The sequence below is a fragment of the Scardinius erythrophthalmus genome (genome assembly GCF_964197995.2).
Source record: "Scardinius erythrophthalmus genome assembly, chromosome: 2".
Classification (NCBI taxonomy): Eukaryota; Metazoa; Chordata; class Actinopteri; order Cypriniformes; family Leuciscidae; genus Scardinius; species Scardinius erythrophthalmus.
The window spans coordinates 48,730,324-48,753,599 of record NC_138222.1 but is presented as its reverse complement, the minus strand read 5'-3'; the positions used below and the strand labels follow the sequence as shown (position 1 = coordinate 48,753,599).

The 23,276-nt window shown below is 36.7% G+C and overlaps 1 protein-coding gene and 1 long non-coding RNA gene across 3 annotated transcripts; both read right to left on the bottom strand.

Moving 5' to 3' along the window:
- Positions 1-401: 401 nt before the first annotated feature.
- LOC308706762 (cysteine and histidine-rich domain-containing protein 1) lies at positions 402-14,061 on the bottom strand. Its single transcript, XM_081392591.1, has 11 exons — positions 13,578-14,061; positions 12,925-12,974; positions 12,685-12,741; positions 10,929-11,083; positions 10,638-10,741; positions 9,127-9,179; positions 7,292-7,362; positions 6,927-7,029; positions 6,670-6,789; positions 6,509-6,571; positions 402-922 (listed from the first exon to the last, which is right to left on the bottom strand). The coding sequence occupies exons 1-11, from the start codon at positions 13,639-13,641 to the stop codon at positions 527-529; spliced, it is 1,236 nt and encodes a 411-aa protein (XP_081248717.1). The 5' UTR covers positions 13,642-14,061; the 3' UTR covers positions 402-526.
- Positions 14,062-19,670: 5,609 nt separating this feature from the next.
- LOC308707107 lies at positions 19,671-22,448 on the bottom strand. 2 transcript variants are annotated; one of them, XR_014032128.1, is made up of 6 exons: positions 22,315-22,448; positions 22,069-22,133; positions 21,742-21,797; positions 21,309-21,389; positions 20,765-20,872; positions 19,671-20,217 (listed from the first exon to the last, which is right to left on the bottom strand). It is a non-coding gene; the product is annotated as an uncharacterized lncRNA (long non-coding RNA). The 2 variants fall into 2 exon arrangements; XR_014032129.1 differs by having other exon boundaries at positions 21,309-21,349.
- Positions 22,449-23,276: the final 828 nt, after the last annotated feature.

The following is a 23,276-nucleotide window of genomic DNA, read 5'->3' as shown; positions in this document are numbered from 1 at the left end:
CTTTAAATTACATTGTTGCAAAATTATTTTTCAAATAAATGCTGTGCTTGTGAACTTACCATTCATCAGAGAACACTGAAAAACATGTATGAAGTCATCCACAAAAACCTGGTTTCAAAATTGCCCACATCAGCAGGATCATGTGACACTGAAGACTGGAGTAATGATGCTAAAAAATCAGATTTGACATCACAGGAATAAATTACATTTTAAAATCAATTGTATTAAAGTACAAAAAGCTATTTTAAATTCAAATGTTTCACAATATTATTTGTTTTGTGCGTATGGATCAAATAAATGCAGCCTTGGGGAGCATAAAATACTTATTTCAAAACAGAAAAATAATCTTACCAACCCCAAACATCTGAACAGTTGCAAACTGTGCGCACAACTGGAGGATACGAGTTTTAAGACTTCTCATTTATTTATTTTTGCAGACAAAACCAATGAAAAACTACATTCACTTAAAAAAAATGGCTAAATGCACGAAAGAAGCAACATAACCATTGCACCGCAGAATAAATGTTCATTTTTCTGGAGGGACATCAGCAGGCTCTTCTAGCTCAGGGGGTCCATCTTCCTGTTGTTCTTCTTTCTCCTCACTCTCTTTCTTGTCCTTCTCCTCACTCTCTTTCTTGTCCTTCTCCTCACTCTCTTTCTTGTCCTTCTCCTCACTCTCTTTCTTGTCCTTCTCCTCATCATCATCATCCTCCCAGTCAGACTCACTGATGTCATCATCCGAGATGTACCAGTCGGGTTTGACGTCTTCCTGATCTGTGTTGTTTGTGTCATTGGTGACCTCTGGCTCTGGTTTGTGTTTGGGGTCCTCAAGTTTTCCCCAGGCGACAGCGTGAGCCTTCCGCATGGTCACCTCCACTTTAGAGGGCACCATGTTCACAAAACTGCTCTTCTCGTCAATCACCTAAGAAACCAGCAGTGGACACACGCGTCAGATTGACTGCATTCAGGGATTAAAAAATACATGAAAAATACGAATACCCGTGTTGTTATCGTTAATATTTTGAAATGGAAAATGTGTAGGAACCCTGTTTTTTTTTTTTTTCCTAGTCAAATTTCCAAACCTCTCTTTCGATTTTTCAGACCGTATTTAACATGAATGATTCATACAGCATTATATTTATACAGTACAATCATCTGTAAATATTTTCTCAGGGTTTTTTTCCCCGCTTGATTTCTCTTTAAACTCACTTACAACGAACATTTTCTACTTTTCATCACCTCATAGTTATAACGCGGATTGTTGAGCAGACGCGTCTCAAGCCTAGTGATCCAACGCTGGATACTCTTATAGGTTACGTCCGTGGATCACGGCTGAACCATGGGCTGAACGCGTCTTCTCCGCACTCATTTAAGTTACAAACAAACATTTTTTCGCCTATCGTGCGTCTACTCTACACCCGTACCACTGAAAAGACGGATTATATCCAAGACTTAAGCCATAAATTAGTATTAATATTGATAGCACCACTGGTAGCGTCGTTGCTAACTTAACTTACTGTCCATCTGTTAAAATGGCGAATATATCAAATGTAAGTAGTCTACCTTTTGGTGCAGGTGAGGACACATTTGAGCTGCACGCGGTGCAGTCTGAGCTGGAAGCTGTTGAGAAACAGATCCACGACCTTTTAGTAAGAAAAGCCGAGCTGATAGACCGGCGTTTGGCTCTCGAAACATCACGTGCCGAGGCACACAAATCAGAGATTAATGTTACTAACCCGATGACTCCGACCTCGTCTACTCCGTGCGTTCCTCAACATCGGTCCCGAACGTCGAGGTCACGATCAGCCATGGTCTCGTTCACTCCGGCTCCAACATGCCATCACGAAGCCTGGATTTTTCCGCAGCGGAAGTCGCGAGTCAGGTCTAGACCAAGAAAACTCTCTCCGACCCTCCCGGTTTTCGAGATATCCACACAAAACCGCTTCTCCCCTCTTCGCGAAACAGAACGCGATGCTGTGATCATCGGCGATTCCATCGTTCGACACGTACACGTTACGTTAAATAAAAGTAAGGTGCATAGTCACTGCTTTCCTGGTGCTCGTGTTTCTGAAATCGCTGCTCACGTTCCCGAGATTCTGAACGAGCGCGTCGGAACCGTTGTCCTGCACGCGGGAGGGGCCGACATCAGACTGCGCCAAACGGAGGTTTTGAAGAAAGACTTCAGGAATCTGATCGATACGGTACGCAGCAGCGGCAGCACATCGCCTGATATAACGATTATTGTGTCAGGACCGCTTCCCACGTATCGACTAGGTCATGAAAAGTTTAGTAGATTATTTGCGCTTAATGAATGGTTAATGTCATGGTGCAATGAGCAGAAACTTCTCTTTGTAAATAATTGGAATCTGTTTTGGGAGCGTCCTAGGCTTTACCCTGCTGATGGCTTACACCCAAGCAGATTCGGATCGGATCTTCTGTCAGATAACATCTCCAAAATGTTAAATACCTTTTGACTAGTAAACAAAAGTCCAAATCATAGTCTCTGCTGCACCAATTTAACTGATATAAATAGTGTAGAACATTGCATAGAAACTGTGTCTATTCCTCGTTTAGTGAGATCAAATCATAAATCTACTGCAGGATCTATAAAAAATCTAATTGTTATTAAACCAGAAAATGTTGCTATTGGTAATCAAAAACAATTTTTAAAGCTAGGTCTTCTAAACATTAGATCACTCACACCTAAGGCAGTTATTGTAAATGAAATAGTCACAGATAATAGCTTCGATGTACTTTGCCTTACTGAAACCTGGCTTAAACCAAATGATTATTTCGGTCTAAATGAGTCTACTCGTGGCGGCGGTGTTGCAACAATCTATAGAGATTTTCTCAATGTTACTCAGAAAACGGGTTATAAGTTTATTTCATTTGAAGTACTTGTACTAAATGTTACGCTCTTAGATGTTCGAAAAACATCCCTATTATCTCTAGCCTTGGCTACCGTATATAGACCGCCTGGGCCTTACGCTGATTTCCTAAAAGAGTTTGCAGATTTTCTCTCAGACCTATTAGTTAACTTCGATAAAGCATTAATTGTTGGAGACTTTAATATCCATGTAGATAATCAAAATGATGCGTTAGGGGCTGCGTTTACAGATTTATTAAACTCCTTTGGGGTCAAGCAAAACATTACCGGACCGACTCATCGATTTAATCATACACTCGATTTAATTATATCACATGGAACCGATCCAACCGATATAGATATCATTCCACAAAGTGACGATGTCACTGACCATTACATGGTAACTTGCATATTACGTACTCCTGTAATATATCATGCTGCGCCGCGTTATCGATTAGGCAGAACAATCCTTCCATCCACCATAGATAATTTTTCAAACAGCTTATCGGATCTGTCTCAGCTGCTCAGTGAACCCAAACAAACAGATGAACTTGAGGAATTAACTAGCACTATGAGCACCATTCTCTCTGGATCATTGGATATTGTTGCGCCCATTAGATTAAAAAAGGTCAGAGAGAAAAGTAAAGCACCATGGTACAACAATACTACGCGTGTTCTAAAGAGAGAAACCCGTAATTTAGAGCGTAAATGGAAACAAACCAACTTAGAGGTCTTTAGAATCGCATGGAAAGACAGTATGTCACGTTATAAAAAGGCCCTAAAAGCGGCCAGGGCTGAGCATCTACGCAAACTAATAGAAAACAACCATAACAATCCTAAGTTCTTATTTAACACCGTGGCGAGACTAACAAATAAACAGATGTCTCCTGAACAAAATATTCCATTACAGTTTAGTAGTAATGATTTCATGAAGTTCTTCACTGAGAAAATAGAAAACATCAGAACCACAATTGTAAACGTTCAATCCTCAATCGCGCCTTATAATTCAGCCTCAATTATCACGCCGCAAGAACAATTACAGTGCTTCACAACTATAGAACAAAAAGAGTTAAATAAACTTTTTACTTCATCTAAAACAACAACATGTTTATTAGATCCCATACCAACTAAACTATTGAAAGAAGTGTTACCTGTAGTGGAAGAGCCTCTCCTCAATATTATTAACTCGTCTTTATCTTTAGGTTATGTTCCAAAAACATTTAAACTGGCAGTTATAAAACCTCTCATTAAGAAACCACAATTAGATCCGAATAATCTAGTAAATTATAGACCCATTTCAAATCTACCTTTTATGTCTAAAATACTAGAAAAAGTTGTGTCCGCTCAACTGGGCTCTTTCTTACAAGAAAATGACACCTATGAAAAGTTTCAGTCTGGATTCAGGCCGCATCATAGCACTGAAACTGCGCTCGTTAAAATCACAAATGATTTACTTTTAGCTTCTGACCAAGGCTGTATCTCAATATTAGTTTTACTTGATCTTAGTGCTGCGTTCGATACTATAGATCATATAATACTCTTAGATCGACTACAAAATTATACTGGTGTTCAAGGACAAGCATTAAGCTGGTTTAGATCGTATTTATCTGACCGCTACCATTTTGTTTATTTAAATGGAGAAAAATCGATCATAACTCCAGTAAACTATGGAGTGCCGCAGGGATCTGTGTTAGGCCCTCTATTATTCTCAATATATATGCTACCACTTGGAAATATTATAAGGAAACATGGAATTAGTTTCCATTGTTATGCTGATGACACTCAAATCTATATTTCATCACGGCCAGATGAAAACGCTAAATTATCCAAATTGACAGAGTGTGTTAAAGATATAAAAGATTGGATGACGCATAATTTTCTTTTATTAAATCCAGACAAGACAGAGGTACTACTTATCGGTTCAAAAAACCACCCACAAAACCTCTCACAATACAACTTTAACATAGTAGGATGTCCTGTTACTTCATCCTCTACAGTAAAAGACCTGGGTGTTATATTAGACTGCAACCTGTCTTTTGAAAATCATATTTCATATGTTACAAGAACAGCCTTTTTCCACCTTAGAAACATTGCTAAGCTACGTAATATGCTATCAGTTTCTGACGCAGAAAAGTTAGTTCATGCATTCATGACCTCGAGACTAGATTACTGTAATGCGTTATTAGCCGGTTGTCCTGCATCCTCAATAAACAAGCTACAGTTAGTCCAAAATGCCGCTGCTAGAGTTCTAACTAGATCAAGAAAATATGATCATATAACACCGATTTTATCATCCCTACATTGGTTACCTATAAAGTCCCGTATTAATTACAAGGTATTGCTACTGACTTATAAAGCCCTAAACGGCTTAGCTCCAGTCTATTTAACGGATCTTCTATCGCCCTATAATCCATCGCGCTCTTTAAGGTCACTAAATTCGAGGCTTTTGGTCATACCTAGGATATCTAGGTCCACCAAAGGAGGGAGAGCATTTTCACATTTAGCACCAAAACTCTGGAATAGTCTTCCGGATACTGTTCGTTGCTCAGACTCGCTCTCCCAGTTTAAAACTAGATTAAAGACGCATCTCTTCAGCCAGGCATTCATATAATACTTTTAATCCTACAGTTAAATCCGACCTCTAGCATATAAACGCCAGAGGAGAACTGGCCCCCGACTGAGCCCGGGTTCTCCCAAGGTTTTTTTTTTCTCCATTAGGTCACCTGATGGAGTTTTTCGGTTCCTTGCCACTGTTGCCTTTGGCTTGCTCAGTTGGGGATATTTGGGGATATTTAATTTAATTAATCAATCAACGATACTATTGATCAGCATTACCGAACGTAGACGTTCCACTAGAAACAAACATTGATGTATTGTTCTAATTTATTACTGTGAAGCTGCTTTGATACAACCTGTGTTGTGAAAAGCGCTATATAAATAAACTTGACTTGACTTGACTTGATTTACTCAAAGTGATAACATGCGCTTAGATCATAGACTGTAAAACTAAAGTACTACTTTTTACTCGGGAAAAAACAATTTAGAAATATTAAAAAATAAAAACAAATAAATAAAAGGCACATAACAAAATATAAGGGATGCACGATATATCGGACGATATTTGATCATTTTAATGTTATCATTATCGGCCCAATAAAAAAATTTAGCCGATATATTAAAGCTGATTAATAATGGATTATTTCCTTCAGCTGAGACACTTCAGATGGTTTTGCTTTGTTTGAAATATGATTGGAATCACTTTGAAAAGGAAAATACAGTAAAGTGCAACATGCGCTGCACAAGTCTGTCATATAGGCTATATAAAATCATGATGAGAACATTATAATTGTGTGCTTTGGACATTGAGAGACTTTTGTTTTTTGTAAATCAGGCTTTTAAAAATGATATAAAAATTTGGATTTAGATTTATCAAATATAAAGAATTATCAGTTATCGGTATCTGCCAAAAAATTCATATCAGTGTGTCTCTGCTAAATATTAAAGTAAATTTAAAATTTTAAATATAAAAATAAAAGGTAATTAAAAATATGAATATAAACTTTAAAAGTATTTTTTAACTACTTTTGTAAAATTGTTTCTTATGGACAAAAATCATAGACTGTGAATGTAGAGCAATCTTACCCCCCATAAGTGGATGTCCTTGTGAAACACTTTGTCACCCTCAAACTGAATGTGGCATGTTAACTGCAGATACACAAAACACAGAGACATGTATTGATGGACAAGGACACAGATTCGGTCATGTTTTTAAGGGATGAGGTGACAGGTTCATTTGAACTCACCACTGTGCGGTTTGCCTCCACGTAGGAATGCTCTGGACTGGAGTTCTTGGCGTAGATTGTGACCACGACCTGGTTTCCTGTTTGGTGCCAATCATGCCGGCAAGCCACTTTCTTTTTGTCCTTCATATCAAACACAAACAAAACATACAGATAGTAAATACATGTTTCCAGAGAGGGTTAGTTGGTTGTTTCCTGATTATACAATGTGTGTCCGTGTAAACAACTATCAAGTGATCATAAAAAGTCTAAGCTCTTACTTGTTTGGGGATCCAGCAGTGTTTTCCTGCTGTGCAGCCCTTCTGATCCAGGAAGGCGTTGAAGTCCGTGGTTTTTATGCAGCAGCAGTTCCAGTATTTGTATCTAGACAATGAACAGCAGATGTGAATTATAATGCATTTCCCCTCTCATCTCATAAGTACTCATAGCAAGAGCACTTTTGTGCGATCGCATCATGATCTCTTGTTGAAATGGACTGCACATGTGGATCTGAATCCAGAATGGTTCTCTGAGAAAAGCTTTATGAAAACAGGCCATGCTTGTACTGTAGGATTATTAACAGATACAGGAACTGTTTGTCTGTACCTGTTTCCAAATAAAGACTCAGAGTCTGCAGTTGTCTTACCCTTCATGAAAGACAGGAGCCCCGGGATGATGCAAGCAGATGTCCGCATCAGTCTCTGGACCCTGGTAAATCTGAATACACACACACGCGTTTGAACAGCTACTCAAAGTAAACACACAGATGATGTACCTCACACCACCACACACTTAAGAAAGACATTTCTCATCGCTCCAGAGAAACACTCATAGTCAGAAACTCAGCGTATTTACAAAAGCAAATCTTTAAAGTGCTGATGCTCCTAAACTCAGCACAAGCTCTGTGTCATCCGTTTACTGCCTTCACGCCTGAAAATACACTCATTTTTCTACTCTTCCAAATAGATAAATGAGCAGGAAGCTGTAATAAAGCTGTGTCTGTTTCAGTGGATAAAGGAAAAAACACCATTAACTAGTCTGAGAGGTATGCCATTAAAGGTAGGCTACACTAGTGTGTAACTTTTTTTATTTTATTTTTTTTTTTTGGTTTAAAATCAACTAAATTGAATGAGTCCATACATCATCAATCTTTCTTCCAAAACGTGTTTTTGTCATACCTTGATTCACTATGCGCCTTTAAGTGTTTATATTTTAGACACAGCGGGATGGTTTTCGCGGGAAATTGCGTACATCCGTCATTTGCCCGTGAGTCTCGTCATATTCATAAATAGATAAGTAAACTGATTCGGCTACAAGTTTATGTTGTGGAAGTGGCTTGGGCTAGTTGTAGCTAAATCTCTAACCTTCAGTTCAGGGAATCGCTATTTTTTTTAAAAAAACCCGCCTTAACAGAGGAGAGTCTGCAGGCGAACAGAGAACGTGACAAATCAACATTGGCTTTTCGGAGATGGCGAGAACTGAGGGATTTGAAATGTTGTAAAAGCGATGCATAGATGATGTTTTTATTACTCGACAGGCGAGTAAGGTATTTTATTGAACAGAAGTAACTCTCTAACAGAGTTCATTATAAATATGGCTGTTGTAGGAATTTATTTTCAAGGAAGTAGCTACCATGTCTATACACAACCGCTAGAGGGCCATAGTGTACCTTCAATTCTGAACGGTTCTGCTCGTCAGGTTTAAGAATCGGCTCCTTTTCAATTCAAGAGATGAAATTTGTATTTAATTTGTCATGACCGACAGGGTACTAAAATGGAATGACAGGAAGAGGAATTTATTAAATTTGCAATTTAAAGTCTGTGCGTATGTTGTCTGGGATGGATCCATTTCAAAGACTGTTCTTCTACCATGGTGCATAAAATGACATTCAGTGCAATGTATGAAATATCCTAAATTGAATTCCTATTGGTGACATTATATGATAATATGCTTTCTGCTTATTCATAGTAAAATATTAACAATTATTTTAAAACTACACACAACTACACTTACATTTGAATTAAAAAAAAAATTAAATGTAGGCTAAATCATTCAATTCTGAATAGCATACGTCCCTGCTGATACAGGTTTAGTTTTCACCTGGACTAAAGAACAGCTCTGCTGAGTAATTAACATGATAAACTTCTGGGATTTCAGCAAACTAATCCATTAAAGATGATCCTTTCCCAGAGAAGGGAAGCTTTAAAAGAAGGCATTAGGGTCAAATCCCAGTAAGGGATATTAAGTCATTAATTCTTTCTCATCTGCCGCTCTGTCTCCATTCAACATTCAAATGCTGATCTAGAAGCTAGTTGTAAGGAGCAAAGTTACACTAAAACACTCGAGATTATTAATGATTTTCTTCAGTCTTTTCTGAAGCGCTGCAGTGTCATTCTTTAGTAGGACCACTAGATGGCATTAAACTATTGTTAAGCAAGCTGATTTGTTTCATTGTGATTTGCATATTACATGAGCACCTACTGTTTTGCATCCTGTGTTTTTGCACTTAACACCAACCACGAGGATTTGGCTCTCTGTGGGACAGAAGAAGACAATAAAGTCAGATAATTGAACAATCAGAAAAACTGTATAAGACAACAAAATCTCAAAATCTGCAATAGTCACACTACGTCTTAAGGTGACAGGACAACACAGCAGACCTGAGAGACAGCAGTGTTTCTGTGCGTGCTTTAACAGGGTCCTATAAAAGTGACAGATTATGGACAGGACAGGTGGACCTCATTTCTACAGCTATTGCCAAAGACTGAAATGACCTTCTGCATAAACACTTCACTAGAGCAGTGCGGCTGACTGCCAACAAAAAGCAATGATAAAGCAAATAATATGATTAAAATCATATCGTTGTGCATGAGTAGAATCAATAAATATGCTTATTAATGTATAAAAGGGAGGAGAAAAAAAATTGCTTCACATATATTTGGACTCGAGACCAGTGTTATTTTAGTATCACTGGTATTCAATTATAATTTTTGTTCATGTTTTGAATTAGATTTTATTTTAAAATTGTCTTTTTTCACAAGTTTTAGGAATTTTGTCTCTTTTGTTAGTTTTTATTAGTGTGTTTTATATATATATATATATATATATATATATATATATATATATATATATATATATATATATATATATATATGCCTGCATACAGTAGTTTTTATCAATTTGTAGGCTATTTGTTCGTTTTATTTTTATTTTTTTAGATTTAGTTATTTTGGTACTTCAAGTTAAACTAAGCTAATGAGAAATTTGACATTGGCAACAAGCTGAAATAAAACAAGTTTAAGTTTTTTATGTTATTTCAGTCAACTTTTATTTTGTTTTAAGTAGCAAAATGGTTTTATTTTTATTTTAGTTAATGGTAATAACCCTTACTATATTAAATACAGGCTTACTTGCAACGTCATGATTTATGCCATAGTATTTTTGTGTATTTTTGGCTGCAAAGATAAATATAAATTTATTTATATATATTTTAATCTTCATTCAAATACAAGTATGATGTTAATATAAATATTAACAATATTAATAATAATGAATTAATTTTTTTTTTTTTTGTTGGACTGCAACATGGATAAACATTACTTTTGATGACCCCATTGTGAGTTTTTGACTTCAAAGATTAAAGTTATGACTTTTTTTTTTGTATATCATTAATATTACATTATTTTATTAATATGAATACATCTTTAAAACTAATTAATTTCATTTAATAATTTTAAGGACATTTTTGTTTACTTTTGTGTTGGGTTTTCAATTAATGCCCAATTTAAAATCTGGGTTCTGGAGCAAAAACCAGTAAAGAACCACTGCATTAGTATCAATCTGCAGTGAAAAACTATTTTACTATTTTAACGACCGAAACAGTATTTCCTTGTAAAACACACTCTAATAAGCTTTGTTTTGTTTTATGTGGTGTGCTTGTGTTGCAGGTGATCCTGAGCATGATGACCAATAGGAATAATGGGATTGCTCACCTAGCTTCTCTCTCTTCTGCCTCTCAGTGATCTCCATTTTCTCCAGGATCTGAGCCAGAGAGGGAGAGACCTTCACCTGCAGCTTTGCCTTGGGCTCTTCTGAGCTGAGAAGGAGGGAATCGAAAAACATGTCACTGTCTGTATTCAACAGTCAGAAGGAGCATGACTTCTCTTTTTAAAAGAGAGACAAAGAAAGGGCTTCAGAGAAGGAAAGCAAATGAATTTGTATTCAGAACAATGTGTTGGTGGGTGAGAGCACGATGTGCGTGCGTGTGTGAGTTGCAAATTTACCTGGGTCTCTCTTTCTCCAGGGCTTCAGCAGATTTGGGTCCCTGGTAGATAATCTCTTCTCCAGCGCGCTGCTTCACGTCTCCCTTCTCAGACGTCACCTCCGGCCGCAGAGGCTCCTGAGGCTTCTCATTACTGTGACGCCCGCGGGTGCAACCCTGAGAGGACAAGCACAAGACAGGACCTGCCAATCAACATGTGACTGGAAGAAAATAATTAGCAGACCCAGAGCAGATAAATGACATGTTTGAGACTGAATGAATGTGAATGACAAAAGCGTTCAGTAATGTTTGATTTTTAGTACTGTTATTACTTGTTTCTGAGATTTTGTAGCACTAGCACTTAACATTCAGTAATGCTAATTTTGGCTGCTATATGATCCTTTGGTATATAAGTCACTTTTAATAAAAGTATCTGATAAATGAATGTAAAACGTCCAAGGGTGCCTCAAGATGACTTAAAATTAGTTAAATGTACAGTAAAGGAACACTCCACCGTTTTTTGAAATAGGGCTTATTCACCTTCTTTCCTACATTTAGATAGGTGGGCAAATGCATTTTTGTCTCAGTGCATGCATTGTTTTAGTTTGACAGGGTCGGCGCTAGCTTAGCTTAGCATAATTAATGGAATCCTTTGTTGCCAGCTAGCATGTCCTGAGTAAAAGTGATATAAAAAATATAAAAACCCCACCTAATTACTTCTTGTGGCCTGCGTATTCACAACAAGTACAAATAGCGATGCAGATTAACACTAGGCGATTTCCTATGCAGATATTGACCTGGGACTATATTAGGGGGAAGCACAGGCTCTAATATAGTCCTTAATATATAAGTCAATATCTGCCTAGGAAATCGCCTAGTGTTAATCTGCATCACTATTTGTACTTGTTGTGAATACGCAGGCCACAATAAGTAATCAGGTGGGGGTTTTTTTATATCACTTTTACTCAGACCATGCTAGCTGGCAACAAAGGATTCCATTCATTATGCTAAGCTAAGCTAGCGCCGACCCTTTCAAACTAAAACAATGCATGCACTGAGACAAAAATGCACACCTATCTAAATGTAGGAAAGAAGGTGAATAACCTATTTCAAAAAACGGTGGTGTTCCTTTAAAGTGTGATTTCTAGACCTGGCAAAAGTCTGGTGAAATACCATAAACATTGTTATGTTTAATATAGGCCTATATTTATAGTTATGCCAAGCACTACCTTCTATGCCAGGTAGAAATTATTTAAATGAAATTAAAAACCATTTACTTCCACATTCAAACTTTTGTTATGGACAATTGGGCTTTTGAGTCACTGTATTAAATGAGCATATTTGAAGACATTTTTACAATATGATTCAGTTAGTTAACAACTGCTATGGTGTCGTCATAAAATCAAATTTTACAGAATTTATTAATCTACAGTAATAAATAAACAATTGTTAATTGACTTCCCTGCTGGTAAAAAAGCTAGAACTAGCATAAGCTAGTCGGCTGGTCTTAGCTGGTTTAAACTGGTCTCCTAGCATGACCAAAACCCCTCTAAAACCAGTCATGACTCAACCAGATTTGTCTTTGTCTCTCTCTTTCGCTCTCTCAATGCCCATAATGTTCATTTATACTATTTATAAAGTGTGTTAAATTGAGCTTTATTGTTAAGTGTTACCCAAAGGATATTTCTGTCACTTTGTTCCAGTCTGAAGTTACTGCGCGTGCAGGGCATGGAAAGCAGCGCGAGATGAAACCGTCACGATTATCATTATTAGCATACCTTGATTGACAGGAACTCTGAGAAATCTGTCGTCTTCTTTCTACAGCAGGACCAGCCCTGAGGAGAATAACCCAAACAAAGAACCACATCAGACAGCCAAGAATGAAATAAAACAAAAACGCATGAATATTAGGCTCCCTAAGAAGCAAGCAAACGCGCCGAAAATGTGCTTATCAGGTTATGCCAGCGCTAGCCGAGCAGCCGGCGGTCTGCGCACACAAAGATACAGTCTGAGCTCACCTTTAAGGCATCGTGGAAGATTGGCACTCCGGGGTGAAACTGACAGGCATCTTCAGGTGGTGAGAGAGAAAATGGGTTAGCAGGAGACATTTATCTACAGAAGTCCATCCTCATTTCCTTTTTCTTTTTAATGAACTCGACTCAACAGGACTCACGCCTTGCTTACTGGCATAAATATAGACACACACATGGACAGCTCGGAGATGAGCCATTTAAATAAGTAACATTTGATTAGAACACCATAAAACGTGCTGGGGACTTTCTATCAATATTCTAAATAAAACAAAGAAAACATGTTATAAATAGTTAGCTGGAGGCCTAAATGAAATCAAAGTTAAGTCGTGGCCCCCGAGACCAGCGGCTCTCATTCTCACAGCAATCAGCTGTCGCTCAGCTCTATTTATATATTTCAATTTCTAAAACAGCTTCACAGCAGAAAGTGATAAAACACTTCGTCTCTCTCTTCGATCTCCTGCAGTTATGTCACTCTTAAAAGTTGTTGGTATGTAACATCAGGTCTGTATTTCCAACCATGAGCTTCACATAGACAATTCAATTATTCAGTTTACTTTAAAAAAAAAGTAGGCTATATGATTATACTTTTCTTTTTTTACAATATAGATTGATAAATGGTAAAAGATAATAATAATTACCATCTGAGTTTTTGTCAGCATCAAATCGATCCCCGCAGCCTCTGTTGTAACACAGTAGAGCCATGTTGGCCTGTTTGATATTCTGGTTGACTTTGACTTTATCACTGGACTCTTCCTTGTTGATATGCCCTGTCCTGTGTTTGTCTCGGGTACTTATGAACTTGCCCGGCCCCTGAGAAGCCTGTCCAGAACTTTCAGCTGAGGAGAGATCCAGAAGGAACAACCACGTCCAGGGAGAGATATGGAGAGAGATGTTTGAATGAGTTGGCTGAATGAACTCTTAAAATAGCCAGTGCCATGTGCGCTCTCTCTCTCTCTCTCCTTACAGCTGTTGGGGTCAGTCATGAGAGGGTGTCACATTCCTGAGGGAGAGGGGGTGGGGGGCACAGCAAAACCATCTACAAATGAAACCAGTCTTTTTAAAAGCTAATTTCAAGGTGGGTTAAGGTTTGTTTTGTTTTTGTTTTTTTTACTTAACTTGATTATTTTTATTTCTCAAATGAATACATGCATGCATATTAAAATGTAATATTTAAACAATTCATAAAATGTTCTATTCTGCAATTTTTTCGTGAACAGCTGTGTACTATTCTGGTCTCCTATTAAAATTCAGTGTGGCATATTGTGGCTTCTTTTTTTTTTTTTGCCAAAAAAGTTTTTTTATTTTTTTTTTATAAATGTATCTGCAGTATCTGATTACATTAGAGATCAACCAATGTTGCTGTTTTACGATCAATAATAAAGATTTTTACGTTCAAGTGTTCCCATAACTGATAGATAACTGATTATTATTGTTGTATAATTTATTTTATTACTTAAAAATGGTGCCATTTATTGAACGACTTGAAAATGACATTTATTTTAAAGAAAATTATTTTATTCAGCAAGGATGCATTAAATTGATTAAAAGTGACTTTTTAACCCCTTAGCTGTCACCCCCCTTTTTGAGAATGGACATTAAAATGCACTATTCAAGCTTAAATGGTTGTAATTCAAGAATGCTTTGGAGTATAGACCTAAGTTTGGTCTTGTTTTAAAGGTAAAAAATAGCAGATTATTTCTGAAGTGAAAGCACTTCAAAAAATTAAAGTATGAAAAAGTTATGGAAGTTTAAATTTACATTAAATCAAATATAATTTATTTAATATTTTTATTTTATACAAAATATATATTTTACAAAATATGTTTTACAAAAAAATTACTATAAAATCAAAGCCAAATATCTAACCAAGTTGTGTTCCAAATTTGAAGTTGATATCACAAAAAATGAAGTTCCCATGAGATTTTGTTTAGGCGTATTACCAAAAATAGCCACCGGGTGTCATTGAATTCCATTGAATTTTACTGTATGCATTCTACCATTACAAATTAATAAATTTCTGTCCAAATATCACTTCTGTCACAAAATATGGAACCTTGAGACTCAGACCTTTCTGACAATATGTGTTTTGTCAAGATTAGAAAATATTTTGATCATAAATTATGAAACATAAGGATGCCCAAAAGTATGGAAGCCCGTTTCCGCCACATTGAGTAAAAAAATAAAGATTCTTTAAGTCATAATAATGAGAAACTTTCTCATAATAATGACTTAACATCTCGTAATAATGAGAAACTTTCTCGTAATAATGACTTAACATCTCGTAATAATGAGAAACTTTCTCATAATAATGACTTAACATCTCGTAATAATGAGAAACTTTTTCATAATAATGAGAAACTTTCTCGTAATAATGACTTAACAAATCGTAATAATGAGAAACTTTCTCATAATAATGAGAAACTTTCTCGTAATAATGACTTAACATCTCGTAATAATGAGAAACTTTCTCATAATAATGACTTAACATCTCGTAATAATGAGAAACTTTCTCATAATAATGACTTAACATCTCGTAATAATGAGAAACTTTCTCGTAATAATGAGAAACTTTCTCGTAATAATGACTTAACATCTCGTAATAATGAGAAACTTTCTCATAATTATGACTTAACATCTCGTAATAATGAGAAACTTTCTCATAATAATGAGAAACTTTCTCGTAATAATGACATAACATCTCATAATAATGAGAAACTTTCTCGTAATAATGACTTAACATCTCATAATAATGAGAAACTTTCTTGTAATAATGACTTAACATCTCATAATAATGAGAAACTTTCTCGTAATAATGACTTATTTTCTCGCACTTCTACGCATGCGCAAAGCAGCGGAGCAGAAGGGCGTGCCACACTAGCGACATCCGCTGGTCAAAGCCGTGTAAATGCATCACCAGGGCCGGATTAATAATTTCCTGTGCCCTGGGCAACAAGACTCAAGGCCCCCCCGTAGTTAGGGGGGTTCGGGGGCATGCTCCCCCGAGAAAATTTGGATTTCTCTGACCTACATATGTGCAATTTAGGACTTATGAAGGCCAAAAAATTATAAGAAATAGGCTAGCTTTAAAACCTTGTCATTAGATCAGTGGTCTCAAACCGGTTCCACAGAGGGCCTAGTGTATGCAGGTTTTTGGTATTTCCCTTCAATTAGTGCCCAATTAAGACCTAGACTACCAGGTGAGGGGAGATCTTAACCAATTAGTGACCTACTCAATCAGTTTGGTTCAAGGTAAAAGAGAAAACCTGCATACACTAGGCCCTCCGTGGAACCGGTTTGAGACCACTGCATTAGATTATTTGTCTGCTCTCTCCTCATCTTCATATTTCTTATTCTCTCAGTATTCTTATACTGGCCTATTTCTACCTCTCCTAAAGCTGAACTTTGACTGATAGTCTTTTCATTTTCGTCTGTGTCAGTGACGGAAATAAACATAGGCTCAACTGATATTTATACGTTTTATGAATCATTTTCTTAGACATGTTAATTTACTCAAGGCTACCAGGAAAGCTGTATAGCTGTAAAGTCAGTATTGACATTAGGAACCTTCTGCAAGCTTTGGAATTTGAAAACTTCTGTTTTTAAATGTTAAAAGTAATTTTAAATAATACAAATTATAGACTACGTTTACCGCAGTTGGTGGAATTGGCAGATGTTCCCTTAAAGGGGAAATGAAGCAGTCAATCAAGTTTACATGATTTACAAGATGGATTTCCACTTTAATCAACAATTATATAAGAAACATGACAAATGTAAACATATAAAAGAAAAAAAAGAAAAACCGTTATATCTTTTGCTGCCAGGGCGCTGCCATTGTGTGCAGTATTCTAAAGTGTGACGTCACGGGGTTGGTTGGCTTTAATAAACCTGGCTGAATGTATTAATATCACGACGTCAAACTGTCTACACCACGGAGTTTTGACCGCGAACAACTAACGTTAGGTACAGTCATTATTAGCTAACAGCTGTAAGCATGAACTAGCTAACACTAACTTAGTGTTTAGCTAACTTTAGTGGAGTTTATTAGTACCAGACAAAAAGACGACGTCTAACGTTAACGTTATGTTAACAAACTGCACATGGAAACATTGTTCGCGATGTCTGCCATCATATTCATGTCTCTTGTCAACAACACCATGTAAGTTAGCATGTATTAATATATGCATTTGAGCCGATACGGCGTGGGAACCGAGCAGTGGTAAGTTACGTTATGTCGAACAGCCAGTGGTGGTTTTGGGCGAAGAGCGGGTTGGTAAGTTGCAGCGCGTGTGGCTGTTGTAATGCGATGCCCACCGTGTCAGAGTCCATCTGCTGTATATAACATATGTTAGACTTCATTAGTTGTTCGCGAATCGCGGTCAAAACTCCGTGGTGTAGACAGTTTGACGTCGTGATATTAATACATTCAGCCGTGACGTCACACTTTAGAATACTGCACACAATGGCAGCGCCCTGGCAGCAAAAGATATAACGGTTTTTCTTTTTTTTCTTTTATATGTTTACATTTGTCATGTTTCTTATATAATTGTTGATTAAAGTGGAAATCCATCTTGTAAATCATGTAAACTTGATTGACTGCTTCATTTCCCCTTTAAGCATCGTGCGCTGTGGAAACGCGTCAAAGCATTCTCAGGTATAATTATGCAGCATTAATGCACGAATGATTTTGAACGAATATTTCATCATGTCGATATACAATGGTCACATAATGTTAAAACTAATCTTGCTATTGATATCTTTGTTAGACTACCGACCCTATAGAACAAATGTCCGGCTAATATCGAAACTGAAACGAACTTTACCGCGCTCAACCAGCGGGAGTGCATTTCACGAATTAGTAATCGCCGGCGTTCAGCGGGGAGGGAGGAAAGTCGCGTGAACCCGCGTAGATGCACTTTATGCAGTGAAGAAGATCGTAAAGAGTTTGATAACTTTATTAAATTTCTGTGTATTTCCTACCTGTCAGGGCCCCCTAGATGTCATGGGCCCCTGGGCAAGTGCCCAGTTGCCCTAATGGTTAATCCGGCCCTGTGCATCACAGCAAACTTGGCACGCTCTGCAGTGAATAACATTAAAGATAAATGATCAGTATATGAGACAGGCTTCCATACTAGATAGTCTTTTATTCATTTGTAATCATTTGTATTTTTGTGTATGAACAAGCAGCAACACAAGGGTGATCCATGGATTTCAAATAGACGGAGGAATGATAAGACAGCACACCTTTCCAAATCTGTTTAAGAACACTTCATCTGGAAATCTGTGTAAGGGTCCGTTCATACAGAACGCGCTTTTTCATTGCTTTTCTAGGCATACGCGCACTAGACGGACGTTGCGCTCGCTCTTCTGCAGCGTCTTGCGCATGACACGGCGTTCTATATTGAAAAGAAGTTTAGCTTTTAAAAACACGTCTTGACCTTGCGTTTTCCCCCATTCCACTGCCCACTTATGTTTAAATGTCCCCAAAGTCATAAACATCTTAAAGGTGATTTCTGTATTGATATCTTCCAGATGAACCTGCACATCAAATATCCTAGCATCTGCAAAATACGTGTTATATTAACACACATATGTGTTACACTTAAACTTGACGAATAAATGTAATATTCCAACTTTAATCTGATAGTTTTGTAAATTCATGTAACAATTTTCATCGGTGTGCACAAGCAGGCGTCCTTCGTTACCATGGTAACCGTCCTGCTTCTGCATTCCACTTTCACACCTTATCGTGCGCATGGAAAAGTATGGAAGATATAGGCCTACTGATGATGTTATTTAATGATACTACAGATTCCCAGCTAACAATTTAACGTTCTGGGAACGTTCTGGGAACGTTAGTTTTTGGTTCCCAGAACGTTCCCAGAACGTTCCCAAGAACGTTCCCTATTGGTTAGCCAGGAAAGTTTTCTTTACGTTAATAGAACGTTCCCTATAGGTTAGGGGAACGTTCCCGGAACGTTCCCGAAAGGTTCCCAGAACGTTCCCGAAAGGTTCCCGCAAGGTTCTCGTAACGTTCCCGGAAGGTTAGGGGAACGTTCCCGGAACGTTGCCGAAAGGTTCCCAGAACGTTCTCCTAACGTCTACACATCCTGATATGCCTGTACACAAATTGTAGGTCTACAAACAACATATTCTACATTGTTTATTGTTCAAACACTTAAGAATCCTATGAATATATTATTACAATAAATTGAATTTACAGAAACTATCACTAATAAGTAAATCAATCAGTTTGTATTAAATAAATAAATCAGCACACAATCCATGTTTTTGTTTATTCATTGTTTAATTATCAACCTAAAATAAGTCATTAAAAACAGCGTTAGCAAAATGTATTCAGGAACAGTAATTTACATTTAATATTTCAAACATGAAAATATTTCAAATAAAACTGCACAAACATTTTAATTAAAACGATCTTTTTGCAAACTGTAGCCTATAACTTTGGCTATAAAGTTGAAAAAGTATTCATTTATATACAATATACATGAATGTGCCAATCTTCACTCCGCTCAAAACATTTAAACTCCCAACACCATCTGCAAATTTAACAAGAAAATTAAAAGACAACGCGTTACATGGACACACAATCCCATGCCAAAATTCAAGCCCTGTAATGGCATTAATATTCATCTGGAGCAAATGAAAAGAGTGAGGTGGGATTGTGGATCACAATTGGGATCACAAGCTGTAGGAGATATGAGCACGAGCGCTGCTGGTATCATGTATTTATTCAGATATTTCAGCATCAATGTGTATAGAAAAATTTATATATTTCAAAACACTACATTGCATTTATTTATATTGCACTATTTATTATTTCAGACTACAAATCAAAAAAGGAATGTTTTATATAGGGGTAAGGATACCCATATTAAGCCTCTCTCTCTTAAGTCAAATAAAAAACAGAGAAAATAATATTTAAGTCTAGTGAACTCTGACCTGCGAATTCGCTCTACCTTTTATGTATAAGTCTCACCTCCAATGAAGAATTTGAAAACCTGTAACTGCTGTGTTGTTTATGAGAAAGAAAGTGAAAAAAAGTTTGAAACTGCTATCAATTTTTTTTTTTTAATCTCTGTGACTTTACACCTACAAATTCCACTGTCACAGGTGCTCAGTTTTGCTATAATGAAACCCTCACAGAACATGGTAATAATCAGCCATCCATGCAAAAGCAAAGGTCGGTGTAGTTTACAGGTGCATCTGTCCAGGCCAACATCTGATGCCTTGATGCCTTCCGCTGGGATCCCAGAAAACCTGAAATAAAAAAATAGTACAGTTCAAAATCTATCATACATACATCTCATCTGGTATCACAAATTATCATTCCAGGTTCACTTTAAGATATGCTCAATATTAGTGCTGCACAATATTGAAAAATTTAGAGTTTATTTAGAGATATCAGCCGTATGGTTTAGTGCATGCGCTAACGGCTCCAGGTTTGTATCTGGTAAATTACCCCACTAATAATGCCCAGAATGGTACCAAACTACTACAGTAGTACAAATAGGTTCTGTACTCATTAAACGAGGCATTGGAAAGTTTGTAAGTACATCAGGAGTTTATTTAAATAACACTTGCCTGACGGCGAATGCTACTGCTGATGTTGACGTCACTTTATGAGTACAGAACCTATTTGTACTACTCATTTTCCCCGACATAGAGCAGACCGGCACACAACAAAAACTGCTGTTCGGATGTTCCCTTTTCTGATATTTTAGCCTTCGTGACATTTTAATTAAAACAGAAGTAAGAATTTTAGTGTAATAAGCAAAAATTAACAGTAAACTCAGAGATCACCTACCGCTGCAGATGTGTACGGAAGTGAAAAGCGGAAATGCTTAGACCTCTTTCCGGTTCAACCGCTGGGCGCTCCGCATAACCTCTATTGGGGGGATTTTGTAGAGTGAACCTGCATAGAAAATTACAATAGATAACAAGCATAGATAAATACAATAGAAGAAAAACACAGTTGAAATAAGCAGTGCATTATGTTTTTCAGTTAAATCTAACTTATCAGGTACAGAAATTGATTTATCAAAATGTAAAATAAGTCTTCAGTGTAAAAATAAAATAACTATAAAATTAATGTATCTTTGCTAAAGCTACAAGTCATTCTCTCTTTTGATGTTTGATCACCATTGGCGACACAAGCAGCTGCGGGTACGTTAGGCTGCTGTCCCTTTAAGACGAATGCGCAGAACTAATATAAATGACACGCATCCGTTTTCTTTCTGTTTAAAACACAAGACAAGAGGAAACTCGCCATTTTGACTTCATTTTGCGTGCACGTGTCTGTTTAAGCTAAAAAAAAAAAGTGAAAGAGAACTGAATTCGGCTAAACTCACCTTCTTCATCTACTGACTGTGGATGGCATCAAGGTCTTGTCCTGAAGAATACAGGGCCAAACAATAGGGATTTTATCTCATCTGGTAACAAGAGCAAAGCCATAACTTTAAGAACTCTAATGATATATTTACCCCCTGATATTGCATTGGGGATATCAATTCAAACATTTTTAAAGGCTAAGAGTATGAGCCACAGCTGCCCAAGATATCTAGGGGTTGCAAATTAGTCATGGCTATAAACCTGTATGCATGGCATCTACTTTGTATTTTTTATAAAGCAATGTTCTATGCATTTGTCCCTGTCAAATAAACATTAAATAAATAAATCTGTGAAAAATAACTGCCTAAAGTTGTCGACCCCCTGAACCGCATTTAAAAGTACAAAGAATTTCAGTATTGATCAATAAAAAAAAATAAAAAAATACATAAATACCTTTGAGTTGGACAGTATGTTGTCAGTCTCATTGGCCAACATAATTCAAAACAGACCTAAAGAAATAAAATAAAATATAGTAATCATCAGGATATCATGTTATCATAATAGTTAAATGAATTATTATAACTATGACCATTATAATATTGTATTAGTCGCCTATTATTTAGCTGATTATTTAGCTTACAGGCTTCTCAAGGACAATCTCACTGAAAAAACTTGGGGTTAATGATTTTAAAATGTGAGACTTATTTCAAAAGCATAAATCTTACAGACCCCAAACCTTTGGACAGCAGTGCACTGCATGTTTGAGGTGGTTTTGCTTACTAGTCATATGGTTCATAGAGATTTTCTTGGACAGGGAGTGCAGCAGGCCATCACAGCATGATGATCTAGGAACATAACATGCTGTTTGTCACAGAGCCAAAAATATTACATGTGATAGGTTTATTACAAGGAACCAAGCTAGAACAGAGGTGAAATGCAGAAAAGATAAATATATACAAATCTTAAGATAATATATTGTGAAATAAATGCATATGGAATTATCATCATGATTAAACAATAACTCACCCCTTGTTGTAGAGTTTTATTTTTTCTCTCGCTATTCTGAAATCACATTTTAGCAATATTGGTAAGTAACGTCACTGATTAAGTTAACAATACAGTGCATTCTTTTTGGTTAGCCTAAATAAATTAGCTTACTTCCCATTGACAAATTACCAGCAAAACTATCAAAAACTGTTATCTACACTAAATATGTGTTTAAAAACCCAAACTTTCATAAATAAGACCTCAACTTAACGTAACTTAGGCCTAACGTTGTCTTTTGAAACCGGTTAGCTAGCGTAGATGCTAACGGACTTTTTCAAAGACATAAAACCATTTCTTTAAAATAAATATTTAACAGAAGCGTGTCAATTACACGTAAGAAATGTGTCAGGGGCGTTTGTGTGTATTATTTGTGAGATTTTGTTGTCTAAACTTACCTGAAAGCAGTGAAACCAACAGCGAGAGACGGGAGTTTTGTTGTTTGTCAGTTGTCGATGACGTTTCCATCTGCTCTCGAGCAGCGCACGTGCTCCAGTGTTTGATCACGCGCATGCGCATTAAAACACTTCAAAGTCATGCAGCATTTAAATAAACATATAGAATTAAAATATAACATAATTTAAAATATCATTAATAAAAAGTTATTGCGAATAGATCTGAACGTTGTTGGTTATCTTATAACCTTAGGGGACCGTACTGACGACGTTGTCAGTTGGTAATCTGCCTGTTAATAGTAGGCTAAGTGATATTAAAATAATAACCTGCAGAGAACGTTCCCAGAACGTTCTCTTTAGGTTATACAAATAAAACCTAAAACCTGCAAGGAAACGTTCTGGGAAGGTTCTCTTTAGGTTATAAAAATTAAACCTAAAAATAACCTGCAGGGAACGTTCTGGGAAGGTTCTCTTTAGGTTATTAAATAACAACCTGCAGGGAACGTTCCCAGAACGTTCTCTTTAGGTTATAAATTTAAACCTAAAAAT